Genomic DNA, 22,372 nt, shown 5'->3' on the forward strand with positions numbered 1-22,372 from the left:
GCTGAGTTTCGGGGGGGGGGGCTGAGTCTGAGTGAAAGAGGGTCTAGTCTAGCAAACCTTTTGTACCATTACCCGAATACCCCCATGCATATGGGATATATTGAGTATGGTGATCAGATCATGATATGAATAAACATAACAGTTTAAATAATGCACCAGTAAGGCCTTTTCGCAAACCACCATGAGAATTTCGGGGGGGGGGGGGGCTGAAGCCCCCCGAGCCCCCCCCCCCCTGGCTACATGCCTGGGCAGAGCGACTAGCAAAATCTGGCTTGCAAAGGGCACATGCTGCCCTGTCACAGCGCCCTTCATCTTGAAGGTGCTGCTGACACCCCGGAATAATTTATGGAGTCAATGGCCCCCCGTGACACATGTGCCGTGGGAGGCAGGCGGGGTACACACCACATACATTGAATTCACACACGTACAGAGAGCTCCATCAGTTCAGCTGCTTCCACCAAAAGGAAACACCCGAACCAAACAAGCGAGCCAACTGATCCGTGATCCTGGTATTGCACTCTAGTTACAGCAAGGCAAACACATGGATCAGGGTTCAAGACTCCCCAACTATATTTAGAACGCCTCGGACATTGCTGCTTCCATGTCAAATCCTTGGCTTAGTTGTAACATGCCATGCTGATATGTATGGACCTTGAGAACCCATAGAAATACACAAAATCCCTGGGCTTTAGCATTTATCACTAGCTCAGGGGCACCTTCTACATCAATGTGTCAGGACCCTTGGGGGGTTGCAAGGGTGTTCACATTTGGGCTCATTTGAGTTTGGACCAGATCCATCAGTGTTTGAGTCCACAGTGCTCTCTGGATGTAGGTGAACTACAAGACCAAAACTCAAGATCGGTGCCCACCAAACCCTTTCAGTATTTTGTGTTGTCCATGGGAGTACTGTGTGCCAAGTTTGGTTGAATTCTATCGTTGGTGGATATCAGAATGCTCTTTGATTGTAGGTGAACTATAAATCTATAAATCCCAGCAACCACAATTCCCAAATGACAGAATCAATCCCCCCAACCCATCCAGTATTCAAATTTGGGTGTATTGGGTATTTGTGCCAAATTTGGTCCAGTGAATGAAAATAACATCCTGTATATCAGATATTTACATTACAATTCAAAACAGTAGCAAAATTAGTTATGATGTAACTCAGCTCCTCCTGGCTTTCGGCCATTAAAGTGGTGTCATCTGCATATCTGTTGGTCATGGGAGAGCTATCTATCTATTTATCTGTCTGTCTGTCTCTTTGTCAGGAGGGCTTTGATTACGTTTTCTTGCCCTAGTGAAGGGAGTTGGACTGGATAGCCTTGAGTATTTTCTGTTGGTCCTGGGGGTTCTGTGTGGGAAGTTTGGCTCAATTCTGTCGGTGGGGTTCAGAATGCTCTTTGATTGTAGGTGAACTATAAATCCCAGTAACTACAACTCCCAAATGTCAAGGTCTATTTCCCCCAAACTCTATCTGTGTTCATATGTGAGCATATGGAATATTTGTGCCAAGTTTGGTCCAGATCCATCATTGTTTGAGTCCATGGTAGTCTCTGGATGTAGGTGAACTACAACTCCCAAACTCAAGGTCAATGCTTACCAAACCCTTCTAGTGTTTTCTGTTGGTCATGGGTGTCCTGTATGCCTCGGTTGGTTCAATTATATCATGCTATTTGATTGTAGGTGAACTATAAATCCCAGCAACTACAACTCCCTATCTATCTATCTATCTATCTATCTATCTATCTATCTAGTATTTTCTGATGGTCATGGGGGTTCTGTGTGGGACGTTTGCCCCGATTCTGTCGTTCGTGGGGTTCAGAATGCTTTTTGATTGTTGGTGAACTGTGAATCCCAGTGACTACAAATATCAAGGTCTATTTCCCCCAAGCTCCATCTGTGTGCATACTTGGGCGTATTGAGTGCTTGCGCCAAGTTTGGTCCAGATCCATCATTGTTTGAGTCCACAGTGCTCTCTGGTTGTAGGTGAGCTACAACTCCCAAACTCAAGGTCAATGCTCACCAAACCCTTCCATTTTTTATGTTGGTCATGGGAGCCCTGTGTGCTAAGTTTGGCCCAATTCCATCATTGGTGGAGTTCAGAATGCTCTTTGATTGTCGGTAAACTATAAATCCCAGCAACGACAATTCCCAAATGACAAAATAATTTTTTTTTTTGAGTGGAGGACATAAATTGGACTGTTAAGGTGTCTTGTGTCCAAATTTGGTGCCAATTCCCCCAGTGGTTTTTGAGTTCTGATGGTAGCACGAACTAACATTACATTTTCATATATATATATATATATATATATATAATATTAACACGGTCCCAGTGAATCCTGGAAAGGGCTCCAGTTCCAGCTCAGACACCCCAATGTTCATTGTGAACCAAAATTATAGAGAATTTTACTTACAGCGACCTGCAAACCACTGCGGAGTGATGACTCCTACACATTTATGCATTTTCTCCTTTATTTCAACACTATGATTCAAGAGCCTAAAATGCATGTTTCCCTTTGTATTTCTGCTTGGAGCACTGCAATCATAACTTACAAAATGTTTAATACACAAATGTACATGAAATTACAATACAAGGCTCTGTAAACATCTAGAATGTAACCTTTTTTTAGTCTTTAAAATCATTATTGTCCCACATGGTTAAATATAAAAACGTCAATCTGAACAATCTCCAAACCTCAAGGAATGACATTCATTCTGTGTATCAAAAATAGAGCTTCCCAAGATTTGTTTGCATCCGAACAAAATTTTGCCATTGAATTTCTTTAATCTTTGGTTTATTAAAGGATGGCAGTTCCGTTTTTCTGACGAAGGGTTTCTTACAGATTGTGGCCGAACTCTGGTAAAACCAAGACCACTTTGAGAGCCCATCTCAAATGGGCCATACGCTGCCTCCTCGCTTGATTTACAAAAGCCTCTCTATTCTTTCTATAAAAGAGTTAATTAATGCTTTCTGCAATTTTTTTAATTATTAAAAATGGAGACAATCACAGAAAGCAACTATAGATTTGGAGGCAGAAGAGACTAGTAAGGTAAATGCTGAAAATTGTAAATTGCATAGTCCAATGGAGATTGTGTGCTTTAATATCCACTACAATACACAAAATTAACAGTCTTACCTACGGTATCACACAAGCAAAAAAGGATAAAATTAAGACCCTTGTACTGAAGCTTTTACAAGGCAAATACAACAATTTTTAGTACCCAAAGTCTACTTTTTTTCATTTTAAATAGGAAAGCATTTCTACATCTACAGGCATCAAGGTATTCAAAGGCATCAGAAGGTTCTGTGAACAACCCACCAACTCCACCACTGCGGGATCTTTCTCAAAGGGAGAAAGGCTGAAATGCCGCAGCAGCGCAGGGCAGACTGCGCACTTAGTGCATAGCAACATGGGATTGTCTGGGTTCCCCCATTTTATGTACAGCGTCGATCCAAATTCCTCAGGAGAAAGGGGTGGGACACAAGCATCACTCCAGTCTTGACTGCAAAGCAACTCCCCTCAGCCCTGAAGGACATGGCATGGCCTGCAAAGAAGGACGTTGGGGGCTGCAATGCAGTATCATATGGAAGGGTGCCCGATTCTCACCCCTGACCTCTAGGAGTGAATCATACACAGAAAACAGAAAGCTCTGGACAATGAAAACATTGGTTGCTGGAGACCCATCACAAGCAAGAAACCGGTAATACAGCCACCATCACAAAGGACACATGAAAAGGCGTGAAGTGCTACAAGTGCAACTATCCACATTTCTGGGTTGTTGTAGGTTTTTCCGGGCTATATGGCCATGTTGTAGAGGCATTTTCTCCTGGCGTTTCGCCTGCATCTATGGCAAGCATCCTCAGAGGTAGTGAAGTCTGTTGGAACTAGGAAAATGGGTTTATATATCTGTGGAATGACCAGGGTGGGACAAAGGACTTTTGTCTGCTGGAGCTAGGTGTGAATGTTTCAACTGACCACTTTGATTAGCATTTAATGGCCATAGCAGCAGAGGCGCCCCTAGGTAATTTTCAACGGCAAGCAAACAGTATTTTGTGTCCCCCCCCCCCAACCAATCATTGATATGGAGCAGGAATGAGAGGGGCTAGGTGAGGCTCAAAGGCCCAGCCCCTTCGGGAAGAGGATCGCCCTGCAGTGAGGCAAGGAAGCCAAGGCTCCCCCCGGACTGCTAGGGCTGTTGTGAGCCAAGGGGGCGCTCCTCAAGTCGTGGTCGAAGGGCATTTACATAGGTGCCTCTGCGCCCCTGGCAAAAAAAGTGTACTGCGACCGCTTACTTTGCGTAATGGACGAGCCGCCCCTGCATAGCTGAGCACCTGATGAACCAACCTGGACACAGCATTTTATTTGAGAACACAGAAATGCTGGACCACTCTCACAACCACCATGTCATACCAGACAGAGAAGCCATTGAAATCCACAAGCATGTGGACAATTTAAACAGAAAGGAAGAAACCATGAAAATGAACAAAATCTGGTTACTAGTATTTAAAAAATTATAAATTACAACAGCAAAACAACAGAGAGTAAACAATCAGGCACATCAAATCACCTCTCAAAAAAGATTCCCCCAGGCACTTCCAAGGCATTAAATGCTAATCAAGGTGGTCAGTTGAAACATTCACACCTAGCTCCAGCAGACAAAAGTCCTTTGTCCCACCCTGGTCATTCCACAGATATATAAACCCATTTTCCTACTTCCAACAGACCTCACTACCTCTGAGGATGCTTGCCATAGATGCAGACGAAACGTCAGGAGAAAATGCCTCTAGAACATGGCCATATAGCCTGAAAACACCTACAACAACCCAGTGATTCCGGCCATGAAAGCCTTCGACAATATATCCACATTTCGTTCCGCTTTTTTAAAAAAGACAGATTGGCTTGAAAAGAAATGCTAGAGGGGCTACTTTCTCCAAGTGCCAGAACTGCCCACTGATTTCTAATACGTGTTATTATACTTGGCAATCTAGTAACTGCAAAAGAAGTGAAGAGGCTACAACCCTCAGGGGCAAAGCAGAAGCAGTATTTGGGGAGGTAAGGGGAGTGCTACATCATTTTGGACACCTCTCAGATGCAGACCCACACAACGGCCACAGTCAAAGTAGCCGTTCTTAGGAAGGCAGCATCCTTTCCTCCTCTTAAAATACTGTTGTAAAAAAGAAAACTTCAAAAAAGCTTTATTGAAAGTTAACCATATTTAAAACATAACTCTAAACTTTGCTGTGAAGAAGAGGCATATGATTCTGCTGAAAGCCAATAAAATGTGCTTTAATATTTTATGCTACAAGAAGTGCTAGGGGTAATGGACCAATTTGGTTTGCGATTCCTGCCTCGGAGCTCAAGATCTTCTGGGGAGGCCCTGCTCTTGGCCCTGCCTTTGTCTCAAACACGCTTGGCGGGGACGAGGGACAGGGCCTTCTCGGTGGTGGCCCCCCGCCTGTGGAATTTGCTCCCTGGGGAAATTAGGTCATCGTCATCCCTCTTCACCTTTAGAAAAAAGGTTAAAATGTGGCTGTGGGACCAGGTCTTCAGGCAATCAGATTAAAGTACAATTGATAATGTTTGACTATGGCATGGAAAAGGATTTGGATAAGTTAAGCAGAGTAATCATTAGTAGATGGCTAGCTAAACAGTCACAAGACGGGCGATAGCTAATCAGAGTGTAAGTATACTGTTTTAATCTTTATGTTCATGTTTAATTGTTATATTTGTTATTCTGTATTTTATGATGCGGCATTGAATTATTGCCAATTGTAAGCTGCCCTGAGTCCCCCCAGGGGTTGAGAAGGGCAGGGTAAAAATGTTCGAAATAAATAAATAAAATAAAATTTTGCCTCACCAAAAGGAGACTTAAAGTACCGTATATTCTGGCATATAAGACTACTTTTTAACCCAAGAAAATCTTCTCAAAAGTCAGGCGTCGTCTTATACGTGGGAGTTATCTTATACGCGGGAGTTGTCTTATATGCTGGAGTAGCCTTATGCATGGGAGTCATCTTATACGCCAGGAGTTGTCTTATAGAGCGGGTGCTGAAACTTCCAATCTGGATTGGAGAATCTGTGGTTGCTGCATATGGTGGGGGGAGCTCAAAAATGGCACTGGCCGCCTCCCTGCCGTATGCAGCGACTGTATGAAAGCATTAAGGGCGACTCTGTACAAGAACAGTAGAAGAAAATCAATTCATCAGGATTCGTGGACTTAATGCAGTCCCGATGGTGAAGGGGTGCCTCACTGGGAAGGTGTAAGTGAAGGACCGAGCAAGCTGCAGGCGTCCGGGGCGCCCGGGGTATGGAAAAAAGAGATAGAGTGGCTCTGGGCCCAGAAAAAACACACTTCTTTTACCTATCTGGCCCGCCCTTGTATCCTATTACCGTACCTCCTCCTCTGCCTCTCAGATCTCGCTCCCAAAGAATGCAAGTGCGCATGTGCGAGATCTGAGAGGCAGAGAAGGAGGTACAGGAATAGGAAAATTATCATATTGAAATCAAATCTGATGCTTTTAAAAAAATTATTTGGTGTGTTGGAAATGGGGTAGTCTTATACGGCAAGTATATCCCAAACTCTGTATTTTAACTGGAAAAATTGGGGGTCGTCTTATACACTCAGTCGTCTTATATGCCGGAATATAGGGTAGGTTCTTTATTACAATAAACTCCCTAACGCTCACGGGGTTTCCTAATCAGGTTTTCTGGACAGATGTTACCGCCTCTGACAGCCAGAATCAAAACACTCACCTTGCTGCTAATCACTTTAAAAAGCATCAATATTTTATACACAATTAAGACTTCTCTTGCAATATAATTTTTTTAAAAGATCAACAGCTTTTTCGGAATCCAGTGGCACCCCAAGATCTTGCATTGGGGTCTTCCAGTGTGTTTGGCTAGCCAACATTCAATACACTTGATTTGTCAGATTTCTTAGGGGAAAACATTATCTAAACACAGACTAATGGAAATCAAGTGGGGATTATATGAAGTCCTGCACGTTTCAAATTAGTACGGCTTCTCTAAGTGACAGCTGTATGAAATATTAATATGGAGTGACGTCACTTGGCAGTTTGAGTGCTGGACTTAACTTTTTTTTGCTGTTTCTAACTAAAAACCTGAGATTCTACAAGAATGGTGTGAATGTTATTCCTTGACAGCGTTGGCTGCTGGAAATGCGAGGGGAAGTACAAAAATCACAACAAACACAAATCCACTACAAGTCGTAGTACATAAATCACAAAGGTAAATGTCCCCATTGGGGAGATGGTGGTGGGGTATAAATAAAGATGATGATGATTATTATTCAGCTTATATAATACAATATTAAACGTATAAGCAACTTATATGATGCAGCATTGAGCAATATACAATGAACAAAAAACTGTTGTTTATACAGTGATTTTACATCAGTAAAAAAATCAATTTTTAATAAACATTTTGCTGATTTAAATCATAATGCAGAATCACTCCGGGTGCTGGTTTTAGAGGTTGTCACACACCCCTCTAATTTGGATTTGAGTACTAAATTATTACAGCGTGAAGCCTTTTGGATGTTTACCCTAAAAACTGTACATCCCAATGGTCTAAATGAAACCATTTCATACCAATGTTTCCTGTAAACTATAGTGTATAGCTCTTTAACACTTTCATTACCTGCTCTGGGAGCCCCCGGTGGCGTAGTGGGTTAAACCCCTGTGCCGACAGGACTGAAGACCGACAGGTCGCAGGTTTGAATCCGGGGAGAGGTGGATGAGCTCCCTCTGTAAGCTCCAGCTCCCCAAACGGGGACATGAGAAAAGCCTCCCACAAGGATGATAAAAACATCAAATCATCCAGGCGTCCCCTGGGCAACGTCCTTGCAGACGGTCAATTCTCTCACACCAGAAGCAACTTGCAGTTTCTCAGGTCGCTCCTGACACGAAAAAAAAAATTACCTGCTTTACCTGGTTTGGGCCCCTTTAATTGCTTCACTTCATATACTAGTTTCTACGTGTTGGCCATGTGCTTGCTACAGAATCAAGGCATTGCAGAGCATGGTTTAGGAGAACCTAATAATAATAATAATAATAATAATAATAATAATAATAATATTTATTTCTACCCCGCCACCATTTGCCCGGTGGGGACTCGGAGCGGCTTACATGGGGTCAAGCCCGGACAACATATTACAGCAATAAAATCAGAGCATAAACGACAAATAACAACATCCAAAATTACATAAGAGAAAAAAAAAGCAGTCATAAAATAACATAACAATCACAATAATTATAACAATGGGTGGGCGACATATACAGGATAAAACAATTAAAAAACGAATGAGATAAAATAGGAGCAGGACATTAACAGGGAACTCATAAAACACAGAGTTGTGAGGCTAAACTTCCAATTTGGGGGACGTGAGCTCCAGTGGCAAAAAACGTTGAAGGGTGCAAAATGTCATGATGTGCACCGATTCACCAAAGGCGCAGCGGAAAAGCCAGGTTTTAAGGTTCTTTTTTAACATCTCTAGTGAAGGGGCTTTCCTGATCTCTCCAGGTGATGAGTTCCAAAGTCGAGGAGCCACAGAGGAGAAGGCTCTCTCCCTTGTACCCACAAGACGGGCTTGTGAGATTGGTAGGGGTGAAAGGAGGACCTCCCCCAAGGATCAAAGGGCCCAGGTTGGTACATGGAGAGAGATGCCTCTTTTACTTTGTACGCATTACATGTTAGCAACATATGGAAATATTTATCCCTTTCGGGACATGTTCTAGCCACCTGTGTATATTCCCTTTAGATCCACTGTTTCATTGTACCCTTATCCACCTGAGGAAGAATTATTATTTTGGAGAACTTGATGTCCACTTTATTGTACCCTTCACATTTATCCACCTGAGGAAGACATTAGTCTAAACCAGTCTGGAAATCCTCTACGTGGATATCCTCTTACAAGGGACTGGAAACTCCACTCAAGAGTATCTTTAGAGAAAGAAAAGGATCTTATGCCCTTAAGAGAAGTCTGCTTTACAACAAGAAAGACTCAACTTTTGTTACTGATGTAAAATCACTGTATAAACAACAGTTTTTTGTTCATTGTATATTGCTCCATGCTACATCATATAAGTTGGTTATACGTTTAATATTATATTATATAAGTTGGAAAAAAAAACATTTACCTTTGTGATTTATGTACTACGACTTGTAGTGGATTTGTGTTTGTTGTGATTTTGGGAATCCATTGTCTTTTGTGTGAAGTACAAAAAAACCCTTGGTGCTTGAACAAGAAGAGTTTGTGGAAGTCACTGCCCCTAAAGACTGCCTTTTGCAATATATTGCCTCTATCTAGCAAGAGTGAGCGCATCTTTGATAGCATGAGAACTCAGAATCTGTCAAGATCTACAATGGATTTCGCTGGTTTAATCAGTCTGTTACATGCTCCCTATACTAGACAGTGGGGTTTGTCCGACGTCTTCAGAGACTGGACGAACTTTTCATCACACTAGAGAAAAAAATCCACTTAAAATCAGGTTTCCGCCTCCTGCAGAATTATGGGGTGTATACAGCGGCTTATGATACTGTAAACCACTGCCTCCTCCTGAGAAAAATGTATAATATCACAAAGGACTACCACCTCACCCACCTGGTGAAACCTGCTACAAAACAGGAGCTTTTTTGTTGAGTTCCAGGGACAGAGAAGCAGATGGCGGAAACATAAGAACGGCCTGCCTCAGGGGAGCGTGCTTGCCCCATCCATGTTCAACATTTACACAAATGACCAGCCACTGCCAGAAGGGACAAAGTTTCATCTATGCTGATGATTGTACCATTACGGCTCAAGCAGGGAGCTTTGAGATGGTTGAACAGAAGCTCTCCAAAGCTCTAGGTGCTCTCACTGCCTACTACAGGGAAAAACAGCTGATTCCTAACCCATCTAAAACACAGACATGTGCTTTTCATCTTAAGAACAGACAAGCATCCTGAGCTCTGAGGATTACCTGGGAAGGAATCCCACTGGAGCATTGCAGTGCACCCAAATACCTGGGAGTTACCCTGGACCATTCTCTGCCCTACAAGAAGCACTGCCTGAATATTATGCAAAAAGTGGGTGCTAGAAACAATATCATACGAAAGCTGACTGGCACAACCTGGGGATCACAACCAGACACAGTGAAGACATCTGCTCTTGCACTATGCTACTCTGCTGCTGAGTATGCATGCCCAGTGTGGAACACACCATGCTAAAATAGTGGATGTGGCTCTTAATGAGACATGCCGCATCATCACGGAGTGTCTGCGCCCTACACCACTGGAGAAATTACACTGTCTAGCCGGTATTGCACCACCTGACATCCACCGGGAAGTAGCAGCCAATAGTGAAAGGACCAAGGCAGTGACATCTCCAGCTCATCCCTTGTTTGGGTATCAGCCAGCACGTCAACGACTTAAATCAAGAAACAGTTTTCTTAGATCTACAGAGACGCTTGCTGGAACACCCCAGCAAGCGAGAGTCCAAAAGTGGCAGGCTCAAACCCAGAACCTCAATCAATGGCTGATACCAAATGAGAGACTCCCCCCAGGGCACACAGAAAAATGGGCGACTTGGAAGGCGCTGAACAGACTGCCCTCTGGCACCAAGAGATGCAGAACCAACCTTAAGAAACGGGGCTACAAAGTGGAATCCACGACATGCGAGTGTGGAGAAGAGCAAACCACTGACCACCTGCTGCAATGCAACCTGAGCCCTGCCACATGCACAATGGAGGACCTTCTTGCAGCAACACCAGAGGCACTCCAAGTGGCCAGCCACTGGTCAAAGGACATTTAATCAACTACCAAGCTTGCAAAATCTATGTTTTGTCTATTTGTTTGTTTTGTTAAACATGTAATACAAATGTCTGGTTGCTCCTGACAAGATAAATAAATATGAGGTTTATAGTTTAGTGAGGCTGTTAAAGGCTCCTCCCTAAACTACAAACCCCAGAATTCTACAGAAGGCAGAAGCCAGATTTTAAGTGGATTTTTTCTCTAGTGTGATGAGGCCCAGCTGCAACTTTTAGCAATCTTCGGTGAGCAAAACCAATTGCGAAGTATGTTGACAGCTGCACGTCAACAGTATCTAGAGAGGCATATGACTATTGCCCAATAAACAGGAGAATCACAATGCCATCAAAAATATGCTAACAAGCACATCTGAGTCACAAGAGAGATAAATAATCAATCTAACATAAAAAGACACAGACTGAGTGAAAAACCCTACCTGAGGGATTTCGGAACAGTGGGGGAAACCCTTGCCTCCTTAGAGATTATGGCTTTTTTTTAAAAAAAAATCCAAAAATCTTAATTGTCTCTTTTAAAAAATGTGCATTTGTAGAAACTGTCCCAAAAAAAAGTCCAAGTGTTTTTGTCAGTAGGGGCCTGAACTGGTAAGGGCTATAAAGTTACAAACGTTAGACTTTGGAATGTCATTTTTCTTATCCCAATACTTCCACAACGGAATGGTCTCTTTGCAGCCTACCAAAGATTTTCAGTGTATAAAGAACACAGATTTACATTTGGCTTTGCTTCCTAAAAAACCTAAAGAAAATGCGCATCACCTTTCATACAACAAGACTTCCAAAGGCATTGGCTTAAGATGACAAGGACTTTTGTGCCTCTGAAATAATTCATTATAAAAAAATTCTCTTTCAAACCCTATAAGCTTAAAGGCTCTTCAAAAAGACCCCCCTCCCCAATATATAAATTTATATTACAATCCTAATATCACTCCTAAGGGAAAGCAGCATATAAGATGTGTATTTTTTTTAAAAAAATCCCCACATTCAGTACTGTGCATATTGAGAGCAAAACTATGTTTCTCCATACAATTAAGCACTTAATATAAAATAATTCTATTAAATGCGCAAAACAAAGAAAGCTCATTGGTATCTCTCTCGAAGGTTAAAGTATTTTGTGTCTCGTGTCCATTTTTTACAAAATTAATTTACAGCATCCTAAAAAGGTAGAATTAAATTGCTCCGTCTCTAAGAGAGAAGCATCAACCAAATCTGCCACCCAAATCTCCCAGAACGGCTCTGAAAGGATCCGTGTTCTATGTCATCAAGGCCACAAAGTCGGAAGCACAGAAATTCTAAGGAGGGGACGAAGCATTTGTAGAGGAAAAGTGCGAAGTTTTCTGGACTGCTTAGTTCCTAAGTGTAAATTGCTACTGAACTCCATCCGATAATCCTGCCTCCAAAGTTGCAGAGCATGTATGCGGAGAGTGGATGCTCGCTCCTGCTCCGTGGGACACAGAGATCTGAGACATGTCTCGTCCTATGATTTCATTCACTGGAAAAGAGAAAAGAAGAAAATAATTAATGTATTTCCCCAGTTTTCTGTTCATAGAATCATAGAGATGGAAGAGATCTTGTGGGCCATCCAAGCCAACCCCATTCTGCCAAAAGAAGGAAAATCACATTCAAAGCACCCCCAGTAGATGGCCATGCAGCCTCTGTATAAAGCTACCAAGGAAGAAACCACACTCCGGGGCAGAGAGTCCACTGCTGAACAGCTCTCACAATTAGGAAGTTCTTCCTAATGTTCAGGTAGAATCTCCTTTCCTATAGTTTGAAGCCATTGTTCTATTTCATCCTAGTCTCCAGGGAAGCAAAACAAAAAACAAAAACAAAAAAAACAAGCTTGCTCCCACCTCCCTATGACTTTCCCTCACATCTTGATACATGGCCCTCATCATGTCTCCTCTCGGCCTTCTCTACCGCAGGCTAAATACGCCCAGCTATTTAAGCTGCTCCACATAGGGCTTGTTCTCCAGACCCTTGCTCATTTTAGGTGCCTTCTTCTGGACACATTCCAGTTTGTCAACATATCCTTTCATTTGTGGTGCCCAGAACTGGACACAGTGTGATTCCAAGTGTGGACCTAGACACTATACACCTATTTATGCAAAATCCCATTGGCTTTTTTAGCTGCCGCATGACACTGTTTTCTTATGTTTGCCTTCCTGTCTACGAGGACTTCAAGATCATTTTCACACATACTGCTGTCGAGCCAGGCACCCCCATTCTATTTCTTTGCATTTATTTTTTTCTGCCAATGTATCTTGCATTCATCCCTCTTGAACTTCATTTTGTTGGTTTTGACCCATCTCTCTAATTTATTAAGATCGCTTTGAATTCTGCTCTTGTATTTGGAGTATTGGCTATATTGGTGTCATCTGCAAACTTGATGATCATCTGAGCTCTCTTGCTTTTATTGAAACCTTAGAAACCTTAACCTGTGAATATTTAACGAGGATGTATTTATGAAAGAGGATTAATGGACACAAATCTGACATTAATAGTTATAACCCAAAAACTGAAAAATATTTCACATTTTCTGGACATACTGTTAGCAATTTACATAGTAGTCCTTGAACAGGGAAGATTCCAATCCACTGGCAGAGGCACGGACCAAGATAATGGTTTCATGGCACACTACATAAATTAATTCAAGAGTTTTTGCTATAGCGCATATATAAAAAAGCAATCTTCTCAGCAAAGAAAACTGACATCTGGTAAGCAGACTGATCACTTTGACATATCAACACTAGCAGACCACCATAGGAAGACCTGTATCATTATGTGGCCCTCTGAAAATTTAGGGCAAAGAACATGCACTTTTCTGGATCCTATTCTACCCCACAGTCACAACCATACATTTCCTTTATGCCTGAAGCCTTAATACCATTTGGTACTGCATCCAAAGAAGTAGGTTTACAGTCATGAACCTACATGTAAACATCAAAACCAACCAGTCTTAACACATTTCTATTTTCTCCCTTCTCCTTTCCTTCCTTTTAAACCGACCCAGAAGTCGTTAGAATTGTGGATCTAAAGCGCATCTGATTTTTTAAATCCCTAAAGCCATATTTTGAACTATACTCTGAAGCAGACTGGGGCAAAAGTGCAGCTGATTCAAAGCCAGAGAGGTGGGATCTTTAAGCTCAGCCACAGTTCACAATTAGATGTCATTCTTTTAAACTAACTAGCATTTCCTAATAGCTCACTGCAAGGAGTTATTTCAAAATGTCAACTGCATTTTGCACAAGCCTTTTCTTTTAGATTAGCCTCACTGTGCAAAATAAATATACATCTGAGAAACAGCCCCTCTCTTAAGAGTTGTCCTCTCTCCTCCATAGTAGCAATACCAGATGCCTTCCACCAGCAAAAAGGAGGCACACAGGACTGCACAGGGGGATTTCTGTCTCAAAATAGAGACAGACAACACTCCAGTGGTCTAAGCTACACTTGGGCTCGGATGGATTTGTTCTGAGCTGCAGCACATATTACATTCCCTTCCGGAAAACGCTTCCATATCTGTCCACTTGTCATTGACTCCAAGCACAGCAATTGTGGCAACAGCTCACAGAAAGAGATGCCTTCAGGAGAACCTCAACAGAATGATGGACCTAAGGGTTTTAAGGTTGTCAGAACAAGTTTCTCTTTTCAGTCTCTTATACATGGCCTTCTCTACACTATTTCGAGTTTTAAAAAACCAAATCAAGAACTACAGCAATAGAAACTGCAACCTCCTGGAATGTTTGCTCCAACCCAAAGAAATCCTAACAATAATGTTGTTTAAAAAATCAACCCCCACCCTCTCCAAAATCAAGGTCAATGCCCACCAAACCCTTCCAGTATTTTCTGGTGGTCATGGGAGAACTGTGTGCCAATTTTGGTTCAATTCCATCGTTGGTGGGGTTCAGAATGTTCTTTGATTGTAGGTGAACCATAAATCCCATCAACTACAACTCCCAAATAACAAAAATCAATTTTTGAGTGAAGGACATACATTGGGTTGTTAGGTGTCTTGCGTCCAAATTTGGTGACAATTCATCCAGTGGTTTTTTAGTTTTGTTAATCCCACAAACGAACGTTACATTACATTACATTTATTTATTTATAAAAACAATGCCAAAGTGTTAGAGTTTGGCATTGTTATATATGTGTGTGTGTTTGTGTGTGTAAAGCACTGTGACAATTCATCTAATAAAGAATGCACTAACAGCAGGAGTACTAGTGGGGGGGGGGGGGGCACTGTTAAAAGCCCCTTATATTTTTTAAAGTTCTTGTTCTGGATATAAAAGCAATTCTCAATTTCATAAGCTCCTAAACTGTATGCATTTATGCTTGCTATCCCAAATAGCAAAGGGAGAAAAGCAACGCTACATATGTAGCTTGAGACCTTGGAACTGCAGGCTCCTTCATTACCTGCTGACTATTTAGAAATTATTTTGAGGCAGTTATAGTTGCAAGCTAAACAGGTGGCAACTGTCATTTGATAAAGTTGCTGGAACGCTCTGCTTTCTCTTTTGAACTTTTAACTAGAAGTCTACAGAAACTTGCCTTCAAACTACAGAAACATGACTACATTATAATATAGCCAATGTGCACAATTTTACATAGGATAAGAATTTCTTAGGATTGTTTGTTATATACTCTACTATTGCATGTTTTATTGTGAACCACTTTGGGTATGGGAAAGGCATGCATATCTCTTAGCATAAACGAACTATTTGATAGAGTAATTGTCAGACTATCAATGTATGCAATAATAACAACAAAAAATGAAAAAGTTCCTTCACCAGAATAACAACCAAATCTACTGACTATAAATATATTTTCTAACTAGCCGTCCCCTGCCATGCATTGCTGTGGCCCATCTGTGTGGGAGGTTTGGCCCAATTCTATCGTTGGTGGGGTTCAGAATGCTCTGATTGTAGGTGAACTATAAATCCCAGCTACCACAACCCCCAAATGTCAAGATTCTATTTCCCCCAAACTCCACCAGTGTTCACATTTGGGCATATTGAGTATTCGTGCCAAGTTTGGTCCAGATGTATCATTGTTTGAGTCCACAGTGCTCTCTGGATGTAGGTGAACTACAACTCCCAAACTCAAGTTCAATGCCCACCAGATCCTTCCAGTATTTTCAATTAGTCATGGGAGTTCCGTGTGCCATGTTTGGTTCAATTCCATCATTGGTGGGGTTCAGAATGCTCTTTGATTGTAGGTGAACTATCAATCCCAGCAACTACAACTCCCAAATGACAAAATCATTTTTTTTATTGAAGGACATACATTGGGTTGTTTGGTGTATGCTGTCCAAATTTGGTGTCAATTCGTCCAGTGGTTTTTGAGTTCTGTTAATCCAACAAACGAACATTACATTTTTATTTATATAGATTACTAGCCGTCCCCTGCCACGCGTTGCTGTGGCCCACATGGGGGTTCTGTGTGGGAGGTTTGGCCCAATTCCATCGTTGGTGGAGTTCAGAATGCTCTGTGATTGTAGGTGAACTATAAATCCCAGTAATTACAACTCCCAAATGTCAAGGTCTATTTCCCCCAAACTCCATCTGTGTTCATATTTGGGCATGTGGAATATTCATGTCAAGTTTGGTCCAGATCCTTCACTATTTGATTCCACAGTGCTCTCTGGATGTAGGTAAACAACAACTCCCAAACTCACAGCAAAGTCTGCTGATTTGGAACAAACAGCAGGACTTCAGCACAATTAATTTTATATATTTTCCTACATGAAAATTAGCTGCAACGAATAGATGCTAGCTGGAATTATTTGCAATTCATCTAAATAAAAGAACATTTGTTTCTACTGATTTATTAAAAAAACAGATCAAGATTATTTGAATATCCAATCTGCAATAGTTTAATGATTTTTTCCCCTTGGCCAGATCTAGATCAGATCTAACATTTCTCATATTTGAATAATGAAGACTGTTACACATCTGCAGTGCTCAGGTTATTGGGATCATTGTAGATGGTGCTTTCTATTTTACACATTACTTATTTGTATATGGTACTGATAAATTAGACATTAACGAAAGATGTACCATGCTCATGCACTGGCAAATATTTGTGTTAAAGAATGCTCATTTTAGGATTTCCGAAATGCATATTGTGATAATATCTTTATAAGTTTGCATATTGTGATAATATCTTTATAAGCCAATGAAAAGACCAAACCCTTCTAGTGTTTTCTGTTGGTCACGGGAGTCCTGTATGCACCGGTTGGTTCAATTCTATCATGCTATTTGATTTTAGATTAACTATAAATCCCAGCAACTACAACTCCCAAAAGACAAAATCAATTTTTGGAGTGAAGGACATACATTGGGTTGTTAGGTGTCTTGTAGGGCTGGGCGGTTTCGTTTTGTTAATTTGTAATTCGTTAAAAATTCGTTATTTTTTTGTTAACGAAGCGATAACGAACCATTCTGGAGCAACTTAAAAACGTAACGAATTTTTCAATTCGTTTCGTAAATGCTTCGTATTTCGTTATGTATTCGTTTCGTTATTGGTTTGAGGTCGTTTCGTTATTATTTCCGCATGTCTGGGGCAAGTTTTATAGTTGTTTTTTGTTTAATTAGTGAAAAAAAATTATAATATCACACCAACAGTCAACAACAGAGGGAGAGGGAAGCTTCAGAAGTTTTTTTAGCGTATTGCGCGATCGCGGCCGCCATTAACGAATCGATTCGTTATTGTTTTGTTATTGTTTTGTAATTTTTTTACCATTTACGAAATTTCGTAAATATCGAACTTTTTTTAAGGAAAATTTCGGAATTCTTTTAAATATCGAAATGCAAAAAACCTCAAAAAAACGAATCGATTTTAGAAACAAATTTTTCCGTTGTTACCCAGGCCTAGTGTCTTGTGTCCAAATTTGGTGTCAATTTGTCCAGTGGTTTTTGAGTTATGTTAATCCCACAAACGAACATTACATTTTTATTTATATAGATGAATGTCCATCCATTAAGCAGACTGGCATGAGCAACTGAAATATCCAAAAAAGCACAAAGGCAAAGCAAAATTAAGAGCATTCAAATTTATAAGCAGAGTGAAAGCCATTTAGATCCACTCACAGCAGAGAACACACACTAATTTCTCAGATATTGGTAATGACTGTACTGCAGTTCCTTCCCTAATGTTTGTATCTGTGATACATTAAAAAAGGAACCATATGTATTCGGCCGAACATACGTAAGCTGAATTTGCACACCCCAATTTTGTAGGCTTATGTGTGTCAGGCATATGCATGTAGACATCAATGCAAACAGGCACTCTAACTAGATGCTGGCAGGCACAACATCTGGGGTAAGGGGAGGGCATACAATCCAGATATAGTATCTCACGTATACTTTAAAGGCCACATGGGGTTATGCATTCCAGCCACAGCCTAAAGACTGAAGCAACTGAAGTCAGATGAAATAGACTCTGATTCTCAATGTAATATTTATTTATTTATTTAGGGTATTTTTACACCGCCCTTCTCAACCCCCTAGGAGGGACTCAGGGTGGCTTCCAACCGGCACAAATTTGATGCCTTCAATTCAATACAGTAAAATACAAACAACAGTAATTATAAATAATTAAAACATTAAATTCATATAATAAAATCTAATAGAAAAAAATCTAATAGAAAAAAGCCAGCCTGGTGGCCATCGTTTCTCCGAGTTCTGTAATTAGTGAGTCCATTCATCTTATCATAGTCCATTTCCAAAGCTTTTGTCGTCATTGTCCTTGTCAGTCTGCCAGATTACCCAAAGGCCTGATCCCATATCCATGTTTTTAATTTCCTTCTAAAAGAGAGGAGGGATGACGATGATCTAATTTCCCTGGGGAGTGAATTCGACAGGCAGGGGGCCACCACCGAGAAGGCCCTGTCCCTCGTTCCTGGCAATCTCGTTTGTAACAAGGGTGGAAGGGTGGGGCCAAGAGCAGGTCCCCCTCAGAAGATCTTAAATTCCTAGGCGGGACGTAGAAGGAGATACGTTCGGACAGGTACGCTGTCCTACCAAAAGCCCTCCCTTACTTGATTGGCCAGTCTCTTAGCCAAGGGGAGGGCTGCTTCTGAAACTCTAAACAGGGAGGGGAGAGCAAGCCTGCTCTCCCCTGAATCATTCAATTCCTTCCAGTATTTCCAATTGGTCATGGGGATAAAGTGTGGGAAGTTTGGCCCAATTTTATTGTTGGTGGGGTTCAGAATGCTCTTTGATTGTAAGTGAACTATAAATCTCAGCAACTACAACTCCCACATGTTAAGGTCTATATTCCCCATACTCCACCACTCCATACTCCCATACTCCATCTATGGCAAGCATCCTCAGAGGTAGTGAGGTCTGTTGGAACTAGGAATATTGGGTTTACATATCTGTGAAATGACCACGATGGGGCAAAAGAGTCTTGTCTGTTGGAGCTAGGTGTGAATGTTTCAACTGACCACCTTGATTAGCATTTGATGACCTGGCAGTAGTTTGGTGTGGCTTGTTAGTGCCTGGGGCAATCTTTTATTGAGAGGTGATTAGATGTCCCAGATTGTTTCCTCTCTGTTGTTTTGCTGTTGTAATTTTAGAGTTTTTAAATACTGGTAGCCAGATTTTGTTCATTTTCATGGTTTCCTCCTTTCTGTTGAAATTGTCCACATGCTTGTGGATTTCAATGGCTTTTCTGTGTAGCCTGACATGGTGGTTGTGAGAGTGGTCCAGCATTTCTGTGTTCTCAAATAATATGCTGTGTCCAGGTTGGTTCATCAGGTGCTCTGCTATGGCTGACTTCTCCGGTTGAAGTAGTCTGCAGTGACTTTCATGTCCCTTGATTCATGTTTGGGCAATGCTGCTGTGTTTGGTGGTCCCTATATAGACTTGTCCATAGCTGCATGGTAAACTCCTGCACAAGTGAGAGGATCCCTCTTGTCCTTTGCTGAATGTAGCATTTGTTGGATTTTCTTGGTGGGTCTGTAGGTAGTTTGTATGTTGTGTTTCCTCACCAGCTTCCCTATGCAGCCAGTGGTTCCCTTGATGTATGGCAAGAACACTTTTCCTCTGGGTAGATCTTTGTCTTGACTCTTGTGGCTTGTTCTTGGTCTTGCAGCTCTTCTGATGTCTGAGGTGGAGTCTCCCTTGGCCTGTAGAGCCCAGTTGAGGTGGTTCAGTTCATCTTGGAGGAGGTGAGCTTCGCAGATTCTTTTTGCACGGTCTGCCAAGGCTTTAGTGGTGATTCGTTTTTGACTTGGGTGATGGTTGGAGTTTTTATGTAGATATCTATCTGTGTGTGTGTGTGTGGGGGGGGGGGGAGATTCTGTAAACTGTGTGACCCAATTGTTGATCTGGTTTGCGGGTGACTAGAAAAAGCAGTTTTCCTTCATTTTCCTTTTCCATGGTGAATAGGATGTTTGGGTGGATGCTGTTAAGATGATCCAGGAACCTGTTTAGTTCTTCTTCTCCATGGCTCCAAATATTATTGTTTGAGTCCACAGTGCTCTCTGGATGTAGATGAACTACAGCTCCAAAACTCAAGGTCAATGCCCACCAAACCCTTCCAGTATTTTCTGTTGGTCATTGGAGTTTTGTTTGGTTTTAGTTCCATCATTGGTGGAGTTCAGAATGCTCTTTAATTGTAGGTGAACTATAAATCCCAGCAATTACAACTCCCAAGTGACAAAACCAATCCCCCCCCCCCCCCCCCTAATCCCACTAGTATTCAATTTTGGGCATATTTGGTATTTGTGCTAAATTTAGTCCAGTGAATGAAAATACATCCTGCATATTTACATTATTACTCTTAACAGCAGCAAAAATACAGTTATGAAGTAGCAACAAAAATAATGTTATGGTTAGGGGCCACCAACAACATCCAGAACTGTATTAAGGGTTTGCGGAATTAGGAAGGTTGAGAAACACTGATCTACTTTATAGTATTAAAATACTATTTGCCGTGTGTTGTTCCATAAAAGTATAACTGTGTTTGTTTGGTAGAGAAACTCACAATTACCGAAGGGAATTAGTTAATCCAGATGACTAGCAGGCATCAAGGGATATTAAGATCTTAGCCATCGACTTCCTCAAAACCCAAACAACTGTGATTTTGTTGCAAGCCTTTGCTATTATGAGTTTAGGTAGTGCAATATATTTCTCTTTGTTGCACAAAGACAGCAGATAGCATCATGTCAATCTTCACAATACAGAGCCAAGCCACAACAAAATTAATGCATCCTATTCTGTTCTGTGGTGTAGCCTCTGCAATTCAGCTCATTTGTCATCAAGGAAGATAGATATTTCAGGCTTAGCAAACACTCCCTTGAGAAGTGGCCTGCTTTTTAAATAACTACAGCATGCTGACAGGCACCTCCCAATATCCTATTAATTTCAAAATCAAGTTTTACTTTAAGTTGTCTTGCATTCCCATACAACTGCTCTATAACTTATCAACATTATACTCTGGGGATTTGTGGCACCGGAAAGCAGAATTTATCAGTTCCAATACTGAGTCGTAAGTAGTCACTTTGGATGACACAAAAGTATTTTTCAACCATCCTACCCAATCGGATATCATTTTCTTAATGCAAACCAACTTGGAGTCCTCTGGGACCAGACAGAATCTGGTGATAGGTAGTACTTCCCCTTGCCTTGGGTGGTCCAACTGCCTATTGCATTATGAGAGATCCTGGAGAAGATTCTATAGCTAACACTACAGAACAACATCTTCTTAGTTAGGAAAGAGAAACCAAACTGGAAGAAGCAGGAAAAAGGACTACTCTATGGGAAGGTTGCTAATAACCACGGGGTTATGTGCTAGATGATGAAGACAAAAAAAGTGGTGGTGTTTACCTATAAAGCCCTCTATGCGGTCCCAATTCAAGGTGCAGGTTTTGACCTACAAAGCCCTGTACAGTTTGAGACCCGCCTACCTGCGTGACCGCGACCGCATTTCTGTGTACAAACCCACATGACCTCTTTGATCTTCCGGAGAGGCCCTTCTCTCACCCTTATCGCAAGTGCGAATTGTGGGGACGAGAGAGAGAGGGCCTTCTCTGTGGTAGCCCCTCGGCTCTGGAATTCGCTCCCCAAAGATATTAGGCAAGCTCCCACCCTGGCAATCTTCAGGAGCGTGAAAACTTGGCTGTTCCAATGTGCCTTCAATGATTGAATGTATGATAATCCCTGACCAAACTCTGCATAAAATGCCCTCAGAAGCATTTTATTTTCTGGTCTATGCAATTAAATCCTACCTTATCCCCCAGATCCCCTTCCTGATATTTTACACTGCCCTATCTCCCAGTGTTTTAAAATCTTTATCTTGAATTTGGCCCTGCCCACTGTGATCATTTTTAGTGTTTTAATGTTTTGATTTTATATTGTCGTGCTGCTTATTTACATTGATTTTGTATTTTATGTTATCTTATTTTCTGATTTTCTGTTGTGTTTTTGTGTTATATTGTGTTTACTGTATTGATGGGCATGGCCTCATGTAAGCCACTCCCGAGTCCCCTCAGGGAGATAGTGGCGGGGTATAAATAAAGTATTATTATTATTATTATTATTATTATTA

The 22,372-nt window shown here is 41.4% G+C and overlaps 1 protein-coding gene across 3 annotated transcripts in view; it reads right to left on the reverse strand.

Annotated features, from left to right (window-relative positions):
- Positions 1-2,454: 2,454 nt before the first annotated feature.
- NFATC3 (nuclear factor of activated T cells 3) overlaps positions 2,455-22,372 on the reverse strand; it is an 86,086-nt gene continuing 66,168 nt past the window's right edge. For all 3 annotated transcript variants that reach the window (XM_060788499.2, XM_060788498.2, XM_060788497.2), the window contains one exon: positions 2,455-12,311. In XM_060788499.2, the coding sequence (XP_060644482.2) occupies positions 12,187-12,311 (125 nt within the window). In that variant the 3' untranslated portion in view covers positions 2,455-12,186. The remainder of the gene's footprint in view (positions 12,312-22,372) is intronic.

This window comes from Anolis sagrei, chromosome 8, assembly GCF_037176765.1.
Source record: "Anolis sagrei isolate rAnoSag1 chromosome 8, rAnoSag1.mat, whole genome shotgun sequence".
NCBI classification, from domain to species: domain Eukaryota; kingdom Metazoa; phylum Chordata; class Lepidosauria; order Squamata; family Dactyloidae; genus Anolis; species Anolis sagrei.